Genomic DNA, 16,810 nt, shown 5'->3' on the forward strand with positions numbered 1-16,810 from the left:
AGCTTACACCCAGAGCTCAAGCAAGCAATGTCCCATAGACTGTATCAACTTCCTTGTCATCAAGGAATTTATTCTTTTTTCAAAAGGGGGAGTAAGCCTTTATTTCCTTATTTCCAAAATACAGCTGACTGAATTGGAACGTATTTACTCTTAAAGCTACCATCCATTGAAGGTATTAGTGCCAGTTTTCCATTGACAATAGTAATGTAAACTTTGCTAGTTTAGATAAATTTAAGCGTAAAGAGTTGATGTGAAGACGGAAAAAGCAAATAGTAGGAGAGGTATCAGATTAACATGGCAGAAGTTCTGAAGGTGGCATGGGCATGGGGATGGCAGCAATTTGGGAAAAGGCTGCTCTGATCCCACCAGATCAGAAAGGTCCTGATTCAGAATTGGCCCAAGTGGGCGCAGAGCCCCGGAGCTCCTGTAGGGTCAGCCTCAGGGCGAGGATGTGGGCAGCCTGGAGGCCAGCGGAGGGCACTTTCTCTTCAGTCTCTGGCTTCCTCCTCTCTGAAATGAAGAGTTCAACCTGTGGTTCCTCATGGGCGCTTGCACTTGTGTAGTGCCTGCTCGTCCGGGTCCTGGGGAGCTGCGATGCCTGCCCTGTGGAGAAGCTGCCCAGCAGCCCCATCTCAGTACCATCGGGCCACGCCCAGGGGTGCGAACCCTGGCCCTGAGCCGTTGCAGCCCGGTGTTAATGAGCGTTCTCCTCTTACAGGTTAGGAATCTGAAGCCATGGGCGACTGGAGCTTTCTGGGAAGACTCCTAGAAAATGCCCAGGAGCACTCCACGGTCATCGGCAAGGTTTGGCTGACCGTGCTGTTCATCTTCCGCATCCTGGTGCTGGGGGCGGCGGCGGAGGACGTGTGGGGCGACGAGCAGTCCGACTTCACCTGCAACACCCAGCAGCCGGGCTGCGAGAACGTCTGCTACGACCGGGCCTTCCCCATCTCCCACATCCGCTTCTGGGCGCTGCAGATCATCTTCGTGTCCACGCCCACCCTCATCTACCTGGGCCACGTGCTGCACTTGGTGCGCATGGAGGAGAAGAGGAGGGCCAGGCAGGAGGAGGAGCAGCCGAAGACGGACAGCCCCAGCCCCCCGGAGCCGCCGCAGGACGGGCCCTCGTCGCGGGAGGACCGCGGCCGGGTGCGCATGGCCGGGGCGCTGCTGCGAACCTACGTCTTCAACATCATCTTCAAGACGCTGCTGGAGGTGGGCTTCATCGCCGGCCAGTACTTTCTGTACGGCTTCGAGCTGCAGCCGCTGTACCGCTGCGACCGCTGGCCCTGCCCCAACACGGTGGACTGCTTCATCTCCAGGCCCACGGAGAAGACCATCTTCATCATCTTCATGCTGGCGGTGGCCTGCGCGTCCCTGCTGCTCAACATGCTGGAGATCTACCACCTGGGCTGGAAGAAGCTCAAGCAGGGCATGACCAGCCTCGGCCCGGACGCCTCCGAGGCCCCGCCGGGCACCGCCGATCCCCCGCCCCTGCCCCGCAGCTCCCGGCCCCCGGCCGTGGCCCTCGGGTTCCCGCCCTACTACGCGCACACCGCGCCCGCGGGACAGGCCCGCGCCCTGGGCTACCCCGGGGCCCCGCCGCCGGCCGCGGACTTCAAACTGCTGGCCCTGACCGAGGCGCGCGGAGGGTGCCCGTCCGCCCAGCTCTGCCACGGCCACCACCACCTGCCGCTGACTGAGCAGAACTGGGCCCGCCGGGCGGCCGAGCAGCAGCGCCACGAGCTCAGGGCCTACCCCGCGACGCCCGCGCCCGCAGCCCCCAGCCCCACCGGCAGCAGCTCCCAGCCGCCCACGCACGAGGCTGAGGCCGGCGCGGCGCCCCTGCTGCTGGATGGCAGCGGCAGCAGTCTGGAGGGGAGCGCCCTGGCGGGGACCCCCGAGGAGGAGGAGCAGGCCGTGACCACCGCGGCTCAGATGCACCAGCCGCCCTTGCTCCTCGGAGACCCAGGTCGGGCCAGCAAGGCCAGCAGGGCCAGCGGTGGGCGGGCCAGGCCGGAGGACTTGGCCATCTAGGGCCCGGGTGCCTGCCTCCAGACAGCTGTGTAGTGATCCTTTTCTTAGAAACCAAAACCAAAGTGCACTTGCCACCAGCAGATAGAACCTGAAAGTGAGCGCCTGGCGTCCCAGGAGGTGGACGATGGAGGAGAGATCAGGTTTCCGTGTTCAATGCTTGCTGTTCTTAGCACTGTGAGTTACAGGGGGGCTAACTCCCACTTTCTGAGTTTGGGGATTGGGGGGACAAGGGTTGTGGGCCTTTAAGATCTTCACAGCAGCCCAGAAGTCTGGTTGCTGAGCGCTGTCTCTGGGGGTAACTGTTCTGTTGTGGTAAAGCAACAGGTATCCTGCAGTCCCTTCAGCTCCAGGGCAATTGGGTTTGCTATTCCTCAGCTCTCCAGAGCCTCTGGGCAGCCCAGAGAGTCATAGAGGCACTTAGCTCTATCTCTGTTTGATACTTTTAACTTAGAGTTGAATTTCATTTGGGATATTTGCCAAACTGCACTAAAAAAAGATTTACAGCAAGTCTATGTAGTGTCATTTGAGTTTCCGAAATTGCATGTGAAGCCCAGGATATCAAGCTTCAGGCTTCATGACAAGTGACAAAGAGCAGTTACCCTGCAGAGGCAGGCTCAGTGGGCAAGGGCCCCAGAGGTTGCTGGCAGAAGGCAGGTGGAGACGCAGCCACACCTGAGGCCATTTTTAAACAGTTGAGGAAATTGACATAAAAGTGTGTTGGGTATGCCGTAGGTATTTATTTTCTAAATGATTATTTTGTGCTTTGAATGGTACAGATATGCCTATTTTCTCCCACTTTCTTTCAGGAAAAATGAAAGAAAAATATTGTTTTTCTTTCTCTAAATACTGTTAAAATGATTAGTGGCCAAAACAGTGCTAATTTGTCCTAATGCATACTAGTAAAGATTTTGAACTTTCTTTTAAAAGAAATTCTTTCACTTCATGAGTCACCTAATTATAATGAGAATGTATTATATAAAACAAAAGCAGGGGAAAGTTATAAGTGCATTCAAATACTTGAAGTTCTGAAGATTTTGAATGGGAAGTGAAAAGTGAACTACTGTTGCCAGGAAAATTATTTATACAGATGAATCTATGACAATCGACATTTTAAAAAAACAGTACAGAATAAAAACACTTCAAGCTTCCTAATCATTCTTTGTGGACAGCCTGTTTGCTTTCTGGAGTGTAAATAATATCAGTGTCTGGGGATCCCTGCCTGGGGGAGGGCGTGTGCTCATGCAGGCTGTTTGCCCCCTTCTCCCTCCACACCAGAGCTGTCCTGACAGGGAAGGCTATTTATGTGTGTGGGCATGGCTGGAAGACGGCAGAATTTTCTGTCCTGCACACACGGCTATAGTATCTTGGTCACCATTTGTTTATAAAATGAATGATGGTCATGTTGAGCCTGTTTCTACTCACACTTTTCACCTCCAACTTCTACTGAGTATCGTTAGCCCTTGTTCGGCAAGACCAATTTAATGCATTTCTTTTTATAAATTAACTTCTCGATGGTGCATTTGTGACCACACTCCAGACATACTTTCTGTTTTCTATCATAAAGGGTGCTCCACTAACAATCTGATGAAAGGAATGCAATTTCCAAGTCTCAGATTCCTGCATGCAGCTAGTTTTTCGTGTCAGTCAAACACAAAGAATTTATTAGTACATTCTGCTTGCTGTAGGATTCACTGGGCAGGTTCCTAGGCTTGAAAAATGCTAACTTTTCCGTACAGCTCCTCGCAGACTTTCTCAACCAGATTGAGAAAGAGAGAAATTAGCCCTTTGGAAAACTGTGAGTGACTTTCTCACTTCTTTCCAGGCTGGTGCATAACTACAGCCATTCTAGATGCATAACTTCCCTCCGAAGTTAACTCATTACATGCAGTGTATGCCATAGGCCTAGGGCAGCAGGACTTAGTTCTCGTGAGTGATAAAGGCTGCTAGAAGATCCTAGTGTGGGAGGCATTCTGATAAAAAGCTTTGGCCATTTTAGAAAATGCAATAGCAATCATCCAAGAGCATATAAGTACAGCTCAAGTACCAGTGGATGTGAATACTTGGTTCTTTAAATTCTACCGTAATAAATGTTCATAACAGTAACAAGCTTCTTGTTTACCCACAATTTGATTTTGAGTGGGGTTGGAGATGAGCATGAGAACTCAAATTGTATTTAGTTTTTACATTTTAAAATTGAATTTAGTCAAAATATGTTTATGGAAATGCCAGTACTGTACAATTGACTATAGTCTAGTGGGCCCATTGAGAGTGGATAGGAGTGTAGACTTAGATTCACCGACTTGAAAATCACTAATCTATAAAGAAGTGAAGTTTTGCAATAGAACAGTGCCTGTGGTGTTTTTTCAGGTTAGCATACTGATTTCAGTTCATGTAAGAAATGAAAGCATGTCTTACATCCTTTTTCTCTTTGAGGTATCCATGATTCTAAAGGCTGGGTCTTTCTCTCTCGGGCAGTGTGAAATTGTTCTCTACTCAACTAGTCCTTTAAGACATTGAAACGTGCAATAAAAATAGAAATTGCCTCTCTCCGTGGGCAAGATTCCAGACCTTTTTTTTTTCTAGCCTGGAAATTTTACTGAAATTATTTTACTCTTGATTTATTAGAAAGTTTTAAAAAATCTCTAAGCCTATTTTAAAACTCAAATGCTGTACCTATAGCATTTGAGTATTATATTTACATACATGGTTTTTAAGCTGCTGTATACAATTACTTCTTAGATCCCTGTTTTTATAAAATGTTAAAGATCACTATAGTTACAGTACCAAAATTCATTTTTTAAATTCTAAAACTATTTCTTATATTATCACTCACTTTCTCCTTTTTAAACTTTTACTGAGTTATTCTTGTATTTTTTAATAAAATTGACACCAAGAAATCCTTAAATTTACAGAAGAAAAACAGCAAGACAGCATCTCAGATTCTCATTTATCCTGGATTTCTTCAACTCTGGACAAGTAAGTGGATAGATCATAGAATTCCTACACAACAATACCTAGAATAATAACTATGAATATCATTTAAACATCACTTTACAAAAAATTAACCCAATAGGGTTTAGGTCTCCTTTCACTTTAGGCTTTTTAAAAAGTATTATTAACACTTTAATTATTTTGTATTACTGAATAAAGTCCTTTTCTCTGAATTTTTTGAACTTCTGATATTTGTAACACTAATTCATGAATCTCCACCAAAATAAATACTTATAGAGAGTATTGCATGATTTAAGAGAGTAAATACATTTTCCAAAGATGAATAGAGTCCTGCCACCATCACCACGTGCCACTCCCACAAATTGAGGATATCCTACATAACCTTTAATGTAACATATGGACATTGTACATTTAAGGTCAGGCAAGGCACTTTTCTTCCTAATTTTATATTACAGTGCAAATCTTGGGTTGACTCACTCTAAGGTTTCTGACCAAAAGATTTTTTCCCCTTTACATTACAGAACATCATAACAAGGCAAACAAGTTAGGGATTTGAATAACACTCAAAGCAACAAACTGTTTCCAGAAAGTACCATATTTGAAGCTGTTTGATGTGTAAATGTTCATTTAGCTCATATATTTGCAAAATTCTTACTAAAACTTAATTTTTGTGCCATCACAGTGTCTTTCCTGGATTACACTGTAACTGGAAGTAAACATTTTCTAAAATAATAAAAGTGGCCTTAAGTTTAAACCACTAGTTCTGCAGTGGGTTGTTTTCATTGACAGACTCCCTAAGCCGGTATTCAAAATCACACTTTTTGTTATCTTGGATATAATAAGGAGGAAGACCTTTTTTCCTAACAGAAGCAGTTTGAGAAGTCGCTGCAGGGGCCGTCCCATCTCTCACAGGCTTTCCCCAGAGTGAAAACACACGTTCTCCCAGGGTTCAAGCATTGCCGATGCCTGCAGTGAGTTCTTCTGAAGAAATAATATAAACCTTCACCTTCTTCCTGTCTCATTAAGTCCCCCCTTGAGCAGCCTTCTCTCAAGCCCCATGGGGCTTCATGAGAGCCAGAAAGAGATCTTTGCTTTAGGAGGCTGGAGTTTGTGGTTCTTGGGAAGCTGTCCCGCATGGAATTCTATGTCAGGGGCCCCCTCTATCTACCTCTGTGACACTGTTGGCAGCACTGGAACGCGTCTGATTTTCAGTGCTTGAGAAGGAACGCATTTCCCACCTGCAGCCTTCCTGCTTTATGAACCCAGGTGTAAGATGATTCCCAGGGACACAGTATAACACCAAGCGTCCGGCCTGGGGGCTCGGAAAGCTTTCAGAGCTCCACATCCAGAACTCAAAACTCAGCTCCTCCAAACACAAATTGGTGGGAGTTTCCCATATTGCAGACAAGTGCAAACACCTGTCGTGATGGACACTTTGGGGAAGACAGTCGCGGCCTGTGGAGGGAAATGTTAAACAGGCCCAGGCCGCAGCCTGTGGCTCCCTTGCTCACTGCGGGCCAGGGCGGCCCGGACCCTGGGGACAGTGCGCCAGTGGCACCGACCGACCCTGAGGACAGTGCGCCAGTGGCACCGACAAGAGGAGAGGGGCCGTGGTAAGAAGGCACGAGTGCAACCTGGGCAACATAGGGAGACCTCGTCTCTTCAAAACAGCAACAACAACAAAAAAAACAGGCCGGGCGCGGTGGCCCACGCCTGCAATCCCAGCTAGTGGGGAGGCTGAGTGGGAGGATGGCTTGAGCCTGGGAGTTCCAGGCTGCAGTGAGCCGTGATGGCGCCCCTGCACTCCAGCCTGGACCACACAGCAAGACCCTGTCTTTAAAAAAAAAAAAAAGCACGGACACACGGGTCAGGACCGTTTCCCTCGGGGGAGGGTGGCGAGGAAACGGCGCAGACCTGAGTCTGAGCCTGGGCCGGCTGGGCCGCCGCGCAGGGCGCTGGCACGCCCGGGAACAAGTGCCAAGTGCGCCCCGCACAGCGCCGCGGGAGCCCGGGAGGGACGCGGGGAACCACAGCGCCTGCTGCTGGGCCGCAGAGCCCAGGCTGGCCGAGCGCGGAAAGAGACGCTTTCCGTGGGCTTTGTCGTCTGCGCGGTCCTGTCCATTGGAAGCGAGTGTCCTCACCAGGAACTCGCAACGGTCCTGTACGGGGGACAGTTCCACGCCCGAGTCCAGGTGAGCCGCTGTGGTCATGGACAAGGGGCTGAATCCTGCACCTCTCTTCTCCCACAGCTGACTTTGGGAAAGTTATCTACCGTCTTTGACTTTATAGATGAGTTTTCTTGTCTGAAAAATTGAAATAAAGTTGCAAGGAGTAAAGAATGTACTTAAAATGCTTTGCCTAGCCCTTAACCCATAGTGATGCTTAGTAAACGCAAGACTCAGGGTAAATAAAAATAATCCGCAGGCTGACCAAAATTTTCACCTGCCTACCCATTTTTATGGTTTACCTTTATTTCAAAACAAAACAGTTTTAGGCCAATTGGCTCACGCCTATAATCTCAACGCTTTGGGAGGCTGAGGAAGGAGCATTGCTTGAGGTCTGGAGTTCGAGATCAATCTGGACAACATAGTGAGACGCCCCTCTCTACAAAAAAAAATTTTTAAATTAAAATTAGCTGGGCAGGCCAGGCGTAGTGGCTCATGTCATCCCAGCACTTTGGGAGACTGAGGCAGGTGGATCTCCTGAGATCAAGAGTTCAAGACCAGCCTGGTCAACATGGTGAAACCCCGTTTCTACTAAAAATACAAAAATTAGCTGGGCGTGGTGGTGCATGCCTGTAATCCCAGCTACTCTGGAGGCGGAGGCAGGAGAATCGCTTGAACCCGGGAGGCAGAGGTTGCAGTGAGCCAAGATAGTACCACTGCATCCAGCCTGGGCGACAAGAGCAAAACTCTGTTTCAAAAAAGATAAATAAGGGCTGGGCCCAGTGGCTCATGCCTGTAATCCCAGCACTTTGGGAGGCCGAGGTGGGTGGATCACCTGAGGTCAGGAGTTTGAGGCCAGCCTGACCAACATGATGAAACCCCGTCTCTACTAAAAATACAAAAAATTAGCCAGACATGATGGTGGGTGCCTGTAATCCCAGCTACTTGAGAGACTGAGGCAGGAGAATTGCTTGAACCAAGGAGGCAGAGGTTGCAGTGAGCCAAAATCGTGCCACTGCACTCCAGCCTGGGCAACAAGAGTGAAACTCCATCTCAAAAAAATAAAAAAATTAAAAATAAATAAATAAATAAATAAAAATTAGTCGGGCATAATGGCACTCACATGTGGTCCCAGCTGCTCGGAAGGCTGAGGCAGGAGCACTGCTTGAGCCCAGGAATTCAAGATTGTAGTGAGCTGTGATTATGCCACTGCACTCCAGCCTGGGTGGCAGAGCAAGACCGTCCCCCTAAAAAAAAAAAAAAAAAAAAAGATTATTATACAGCTTTTAAAAGGGAGGAAATTCTGACACGTGCTACAACATGGATGAGACTTGAGGACTTCATGCTGGGTGAAATAAGCCAGACACCAAAGAACAAACACGACACAATTCCACCTGTACAAGATACCTTAGAGTGGTCACACTCATGAAGACAGAAACTAGAATGGAGGCCACTAGGGGCTGTGGGGAGGGGAATGGAGAGTTGCTTCCTGGGGACAGTTTCAGTTTGCGAAGATGGAAAACTTCTGAAAAAGGGTGGTGGTGATGGTTGCACAACACTGTGAATGTGTTTAGTGACCCAGAACTGTACACCTGAAAATGGTTAAAATGGTCAATTCCCTGTTATGTGTATTTTACCACAATTAGAATTTTAAAATATATAGATTCAAGAAGCCCGTAAGAATCGCATTTCAAACTGAACTAAAATACATATGGAAAATGGTGCGATGCCTACGCACACCGCTTGGTGGATCTGAACATACCTAGAGGAAGAGACGGAAATGGCTTCCTCCCCAGAGCTGCCCTCTTTGTCCTCTGTTTATGTCACAACTGCCCACCCTTTCTCTTGTCACTATTCATGCTGAAATTCCTCAGGGAAAAGAAGCAGGCCTTTGGGATGGGGGTTGTGGGGGTGGAGGGGTTGGAAGGGCAGGTATGGGAGGACAGAAGGGAGGTGCAGAAGGAGGCAAGTGGCCTGGGTACAGTCACCCACAGCTGTCCTCATCCTGGCGCTTGGTCCTGTGTCGGTTTGACAAGCCTTGAACTCACCCCAGAACACTGTTTATTGGCCCTGATGTGGAATCTTCTTTGAACCATTTTATGAGTTTTCATCACATTTCTAGTGAGAAAAACAAAAAAGTTTATAGTTCTTTAAAAAAAAAAAAACCAAATCCAGGCCGGGTGCAGTGGCTCACGCCTATAATTCCAGCTCTTTGGGAGGCTGAGGTAGGCAGATTGCTTGAGCTCAGGAGTTCAAGACCAGCCTGGGCAACATGGCGAAACTCCATCTCTACAAAAAATACCAAAATTAGCTGGGCGTGATGGGGCATGCCTGTAGTCCCAGCTACTTGGGGGCTGAGGCGGGAGGATTGATTTGAGCCCTGGAGGCCGAGGCTGCAGTGAGCCATGTTCATATCACTGCACTCCAGCCTGGGTGACAAAGTGATACCCTCTCTCAAAATAAAAAAAAAATAAAAGGCCGGGTGTGGTGGCTCACACCTGTAATCCCAACATTTTGGGAGGCCAAGGTGGGTGGATCACAAGGTCAAGAGATCGAAACCATCCTGGCCAAAATGTTGAAACCCTGTCTCTACTAAAAATACAAAACTTAGCTTGGTGTGGTGGCGCACGCCTGTAGTCCCAGCTACTCAGGAGGCTGAGGCAGGAGAATCACTTGAAACCGGGAGGGGGAGGTTGCAGTGAGCTGAGATTGTGCCACTGCACTCCAGCCTCTGTGACAGAGCAAGACTCCATCTCAAAAATAATTAAATAAATAAATAAATAAATAAATAAAAATAAAAACAAAACTCTCTCCCAAAGGCAGTTTCTATGGATTTTTCAAAATAAATTGCTTTAGACTTGGAAAGCAGTTTCATCACAAAAAGCCATGCAGGTCCCTGGGCTTGGAGGGGTGGCTGCCTCCCTGGTGTCCACCCTGGAAGGCCCCACACTCACCTGGGTGTCCACTTCCAGAGGTTAATGTGTTTGCTAGGAAAAAGAAAAAAAAAGAATGCTTTCTTTCATTTCCCCCAAAGAAAGTCTGTGCCCACTTTTCCTAGTTTCTAGGCCAACAGACGACACATCTGTGAGTGCCAGAGGTAGCAGCAGGGCAGAACCTAGGGCACCTGTTTGTCAGTCTCAGTCGCTGCCACCTAATGGAACTAAAAATCATGTCACAGGGTTGCCTGAAAGGAGGATGGTAATGAATGTGCTCACTGCATTCTCAGATGTTAAGACCTATCCAATCATAAAAATCACCATTAAACACCATTAAATTACAAAACCAGTGTTGTGTCATGAATATTAAGGGAGTCCCACGCTTTGGAACCAGTAAGGTGTCGACCCAGGTCACTCACATACTAGCCGAGTGACTTCTAGACAGTTTCCCTCTTGGGCTGTCAGTTCCCCCTTGGTGAAATGGAGATGACACCCCAGTCGCTGTAAGGAGTAAGAATATTTCACGATGTCAGAATCAAACTGATATTATTCCAAGATCAGGCCAAGGGGGAGGGGCCCCAGACTCCCCTCGGCTCCCTTCACATTGGGGATGTCAGTGACTCCTAGTTTGTCCTCACACACTCCCAGTGGGCCAGGCTCATAAAGGAGACCAGATCTGTGAATGAAAACAGGCAGCATCACTCACAGTTACTGAAGGGCTATTCGTGATAGCAAAAAGGTGGACGCAACCCAAAGTCCATCCGCAGATGAGTGGAGAAACAAAATGAGATCTGTCCATACAATAAATATGATTCAGCCTTAAAAAGGAAGGAAATTCTGACACATGCCACATCGGTGAGCCTTGAAGACATGATACTAAGTGAAATCAGCCAGGACAAAAGGACAGAGACTACATGATTCCCATTCATGGAGTATCCGGAGGGGTCAAATTCGTAGAACAGAAAGCGGAATGGTGGTTGCCAGGGGCTGGCAAGGTGGGTGTTTAATGGGGCAGAGCTTCAGGCTGGAGAGATGAAAGCGTTCTGGAGATGGATGGTGATGACGGCTGCTCAACAGTGTGAATGCACTTAATGTTGGCAAATTTTATGTTATATGTTTTGATTCTGTTCACAACAATCAAACATTTTTAAATACAAATAGAAATTGTTAACAAAAAAAAAAAAAAAGGAAATGAGCTACAATTTCTTTGCCCCTCAGAGCCAGCGGGAATGAGGCCGCCATGCTACTATGTTTGTGCTACCTTGGAGGCACTTAGGACATAATAACTCTTATTTTTTTGTCAGCTTCGCTGGTTGTTTTGCTGTGTGTACTAATTTTCCAATTCGGGGAGAAATTGTTTCTCCGTCGTGTGGACTGAAGGCGCTTGTTTTTCAGGCTGGCTACACATCGGGCCCACTCGCTATTGTCTCATCACTGCAGCTCACCTCCATGGCAGCCCTGCCGGCATTCCCTCTCTGTGGATTCTGTAGAACACTGCCCGGGGGCAGTAAGAAATTGTCCCCAACGCTTGGAATGAGCTCTGGATTAGAGGCTTGCTGAGGGCAGCTTTTGTGGCCACATGAGGTACGCTGGAGAGTTGCAAGAGGTGGCTAGTCAGGTTAGAGCGTGGCAGGAGAGGGCTCCCTCCACCTCGCCAGGAATGTCAGGCGACCCTCAGGTGATGGTCAGGCCATTGTCATACTCTCTCTAAAACAATAATTGGTCACAGCCAGTGCCAGGGAAAGGCAGTCTCCCAATAAACAGAAACACCAGAAACTGGTGATCACTGCTTCCCAATAAGCTCTCAGGAGTTGGGTGAGTAGCAACTTCTGTAAGGTTTTACATCAGAGAAGGAATTTTTCCAAGCCTCGTCAGCAAGGCCCTCCCCAACACGCTCCCTTCCTCGAGAGCAAGTTCGGATCACCTTCTCACAACCTGTTCTGTTCATTGTCTGCTTCCCACCCTCTAGCTTTGTGGCTTTTGTGTTTGCCTGGTGTCGAACTCTAGGCACAATGCCTGGCACGCAGTAGGTTCTCGATAATACGTGCTGAATGAATGAATGCCTCGTTAAACACTGTGGGAGTCAGACAGTCACGTCCAGGCCACCAGATCACACACTTGCAACCTCTGCTCTACTCCGTTCTAATAGAGCTGATGATTCACTCAATAGACACAAGTGCCAATGAGCTGACCTTTCTCCAGAAAAGCTGATACTTGTCCATCTACCTGTGTGCGGCATTCGTGGGTGCGACGCACACAGAAGTGGACCCGACACTGCCTGCTTCCCACCGAACTGCGGATTACGTTGTCCAGTAATGGGCTGGGGGAGAGGACCTGCAGCCTCAAAGGGCTTCACTGGGCTCCAAATACCAAACATGGAAATAGAGACTTTTACAGAATATAGGAGGTGCCCTTCCTTCTTATTTTCCTTGAAAGTTCAAAGCAAATTAAACAGGGGAGGGGAGAATGACTGACTTTCAAAAGTCAGTTATTCTCAAGCATGAGTTCAGCAAGCCGTGAGGAAGCTCTTAATCCCGGCTACAGCCTGCGTAGCTGGCTGTAGGAGGCTGGCAGAGGGGTGAGGGTGGAGAGGGAGCTGAGGCACAGCCCCCAGGTCCCCCAGCCCCAGCCTCAATGGGCCTGGCCTCCCCCACTTCCCCATTGGCACCTGTGGGCTGCAGGTGCTGAGGAACTATGTACATGCATGGCAGGTCACTTGTGGCAGAATTGAACAGAGTGGTCTTAAAAGCAGTCCTGAGCTACAAATTTTCACTTTCAGTGTCTTCGAAAACCATACAGAAAGTGAAATAATCAGAAAGCACATCCCACCTCCATTTTAGCATTTACCTCGTGTGTGTGTGTGCGCACGCCTGTATGTATATGTAAGTGTATCTGTGTCTGTACGTGTCTGTGTGTGTGTTCGTATGTGTATGTGTATGTGAGGGTAAGCCTGTGTCTGTATGTGTGTGTATGAGTGTGTGTGAATGTTTATGTGTCGATGTGTGTATCTGTATGAGTGTATGTGAGTGTATCTGTGTGTGTCTATATGTGTATGTGAGTGGGTGTATCTGTGTTAGTGTATGTCAGTGTGTATGACTATGAATGCGTGTGTATGAGTGTGAATGTGTGTGAGTGTGTCTATGTATCTGTGTTTGTGTGTGTCTAAATGTGTATGCGAGTGGGTGTATCTGTGTTAGTGTATGTCAGTGTGTATGACAGTGTGAATGCGTGTGTATGAGTGTGAATGTGTGTGTTTGTGTGTCTGTGTGTATCTGTATCTGTGTGTCTATATGTGTATGCGAGTGGGTGTATCTGTGTGTTAGTGTATGTCAGTGTGTATGACTGAGTGTGAATGTGTGTGTATGAGTGTGAATGTGTGTGAGTGTAATGTGTGTGTATCTGTGTGTGTATCTGTGTGTGTCTATATGTGTATGTGAGTGGGTGCACCTGTGTGTTAGTGTATGTCAGTGTGTATGAGTGTGAATGTGTGTGTGTATGTGTCTGTGTGTATCTGTGTGTGTTTGTATCTGTGTCTATATGTGTATGCGAGTGGGTATGTGATATGGTTTGGCTGTGTCCCCACCCAAATCTCATCTTGAATTGTAGCTCTCATAATTCCCACATGTGGGAGGGACCTGGTGAGAGATAATTGAGTCATGGGGGCGGTTTCCCCCCTACTGTTCTCGAGGTAGTGAATAAGTCTCACGAGACCTGATGGTTTTATCAGGGGTTTCCCCTTTTGCTTGGCTCTCATTTTCCCTCTTTGTCTGCTGCCATGATTGTGAGGCCTCCCCAGCCGCGTGGAACTGTGAGTCCATTAAACCTCTTTTTCTTTATAAGTTACCCAGTCTCGGGTATGTGTCAGCAGCATGAAAATAGACTAATACAGTGTGTCTGGGTGTATAGTTAGTGTACCTGTTTGACTGTGAGTATACGTGTGAGAGCCTGTATGTGGGTGTGGGTGTATGAGTGTGAATCTGTGAGTGTGTGAATGGGTTTGTCTGTGTGTTAGTATATCTCTGAGTATGAGGGTGAATGTATCTGTATGTGTGTGTGTGTCTGTGTCTGTGAATGTATATGTGTGTGTATCTATATGTATGTCTGTACATGTGAATGTGTGTCTGTGTATGTGATTGTGTCTGTATCTGTATGAGTGTGTGTGTGTGTGAATGTGTGTGAGCATGTGTATGTGAGTGGGTGCCTGTGAGGATGTTAGTGTATCTATATGTGAATGTGTGTGTGAGTCTAACTGTGTGTAAGCATATGAGTGTATGTGAGGGGGTATGAGTTTGTTAATGAGTATAGGTGTTTAAATGTATGAGTGTGGGGGGGTGTCTGTGTGTGTGTGTATATATATGTGTGTATATGTGTGTGAGTGAATGTGTGTACACACTCTGTTCCTTCTCATTGTACTCTCAGATTTGGTCTTAAAATATTTGGGACTCAATCCAGACAAAACTTGAGGAAGATACAAAACCACAGAATGGCAGTGTGGCCTGGAAAGGAAGAACTTTGTTTGTTTGTTGTTGTTTTGTTGTTTTTGTTTGTTTGTTTTTGAGACAGAGTCTCGCTCTTGTCGCCCAGACTGGAGTGCAGTGGGGCGATCTCGGCTCACTGCAACCTCCACTCCCGGGTTCACGCCATTCTCCTGCCTCAGCCTCCTGAGTAGCTGGGACTACAGGCGCCGCCACCACACCCTGCGGATTTTTGTATTTTTAGTAGAGACGGGGTTTCACCATGTTGGTCAGGCTGGTCTCGAACACCTGACCTCGTGATCCACCCGCCTTGGCCTCCCAAGTGTTGGGATTACAGGCGTGAGTCACTTTGCCTGGCCGGAAGAACTTTTTTTCTTAAGAAAAATGAAAACTTAGCATCACCGATGGGAGCCCGAGTCTCAAGGCTTCCCTAACCACACGCACTCCAGGGGCAGGTCCCAGAGCCTCCGTCCTTACCACCGCGAGTGGCGGCTGCACAGGTACGGAGGTTTTTCAAAATTCACTAAACTGCATCCTTAAAATAAATTTGTATTGTTATATGTAAATTTTGTGTCAATAAAGTTGAGTTCAAAGGAAATGCATATATTTGCGGGTGCATATATGTAAATGTATATCGATGAATACAAATCCTTAACTTGACACAAAATCGTGGACTCTTCCGTTCCATGTATTTCCCTCTCTCTGATTCTCAGCAAGGTTTTCACGGCCGAGCGGGTCTGCGGGGAGGAGCCCACAGGATGGGGAGCCCGGGCGCCTCCGGGTGAAGGACCGCAGCTGCGGGGGGGGTCCCGTGGCTGCTTGAACCAAATCCCACAGATGCGGGGGTTACACGCCGCCCAGTCCAGCCGCATCCCCACCGTTCTGGGCGCGGAATCGGTGCCCACGGTCCCCGGCCTCTGCGCCCACGGTCACGTTCCTTCGCCGCCTCGCCCTCTCCTACGAGGACGCTTCGATGGCATTTGGGGTCCGCCCGGATCGTCCAGGACGATCTCCCTAACTCTGGACCCTCAGCCCGGCCACATCCGCAGAGCCCCGTGGGCGACAGACACTGGTGTTTGCAGGGGCAGGGATCGGGCCTGGGCACGGCGGCCACTGCGGGTGGGTATTCTGGGCCGGATGGCACCGTCACCCCCGCCTGGAAAGCCTCGCCCTCCCCCAGCTTGGACCCGCGGCGCGGGGCAGAGACGCGGGAGCCCCTGGAATCGGCGGGAAGCGCCCCACGGACAGGCCTGCGGGGGGGACCCGAGCCCCCAGCGCCACTGCAGGGCGGGTCCCACCCACGCTGTCCACAGAGATTCACGGAGGAGGCTGCACTCGAGTCCGAAGTCAGGCTGCGCGAGACACGCGGGGAGGTCCGCGCCGGCCCCACGACCCCCAGTGGAACCCGGGCCCCCTCCGCCCGGCCCCGCTGGGCTCCCCGCGCCTGCGCGATTCAGATGCTGCGGCTCCGGCCAGCAAGGCCCGGCCACCCGGACACCAGCGAGCCGGCGGCGGTCAGGCGGGAGGACAGGGGGTCGCACGCGGCGGGCGGGGGACACGGGACCCAGCCGGAGGGCAGCAAAGAGGCGCAAACTCGGGCGTGGGAAAGGAGGTGAGGCTGACTTGGCGGCCGCGGGGAGAACGGCCCAGCGGAGGGCACCGCGCCACAGCCGGCCGGGGGCTCCGGTTCCGGGGCTGCTCCGTGGCCTGCGGGATGCGGACGCGCACGGTGGGCACCTCCCCAGCCCGCTGACCTCGCCTCCAGCTGACCTCACCCTCATGGCCCCAGCACTGACCCTGGGGGACGCGCGGGCTGGCCCTGGTGCCCACTCCGGGTACGCCCCCGAGGGACACGCGCGCCTCCGCTCTCGCAGGACAAGGTTGCTCAGCAACTTCCCCGGCCCCAAGGACCCCCGGGGCGGCATCCTGATATTTCAGTTGGGGGCATCCAGACAGAATCAAGACTTGGTCCAGGTCCTGCACATGGCTCACGCCTATTATCCCAGCCCTTTGGGAGGCCGAAGTGTTAGGATCACTTGAGTGAAAAGTTCAAGAGCAGCCTGGGAAACATAGTGAGACCCCGCCTCTAAAACAAGTTTAAAAAAAAAAAAAATTAGCCGGGCGTGGTGATGCAACGCCTGTAGGTAGTCCCAGCTACTAGTGAGGTTGGGGAGGGTGGGGGGTGTGGAGGCTGCAGTGAGCTATGATGGCGCCGCTGCAGTCCAGCCTGGGCAACAGAAGGAGA

The 16,810-nt window shown here is 49.5% G+C and overlaps 1 protein-coding gene across 1 annotated transcript; it reads left to right on the forward strand.

Annotated features, from left to right (window-relative positions):
• The first annotated feature begins 571 nt into the window (after nt 1–571).
• Nucleotides 572–5,743, forward strand: GJA3 (gap junction protein alpha 3). The gene is made up of 2 exons (XM_021929458.2): nt 572–2,211; nt 4,950–5,743. The coding sequence occupies exon 1, from the start codon at nt 736–738 to the stop codon at nt 2,035–2,037; it is 1,302 nt and encodes a 433-aa protein (XP_021785150.1). The 5' UTR covers nt 572–735; the 3' UTR covers nt 2,038–2,211; nt 4,950–5,743.
• The last annotated feature ends 11,067 nt before the right edge of the window (nt 5,744–16,810 follow it).

The sequence above is a fragment of the Papio anubis genome, chromosome 15 (genome assembly GCF_008728515.1).
Source record: "Papio anubis isolate 15944 chromosome 15, Panubis1.0, whole genome shotgun sequence".
In the NCBI taxonomy this organism is placed as follows: domain Eukaryota; kingdom Metazoa; phylum Chordata; class Mammalia; order Primates; family Cercopithecidae; genus Papio; species Papio anubis.

Coding starts and splice junctions, on each gene's coding strand:
- GJA3 (XM_021929458.2), top strand. CDS start 736: ATGGGCGACTGGAGCTTTCTGGGAAGACTCCTAGAAAATGCCCAGGAG.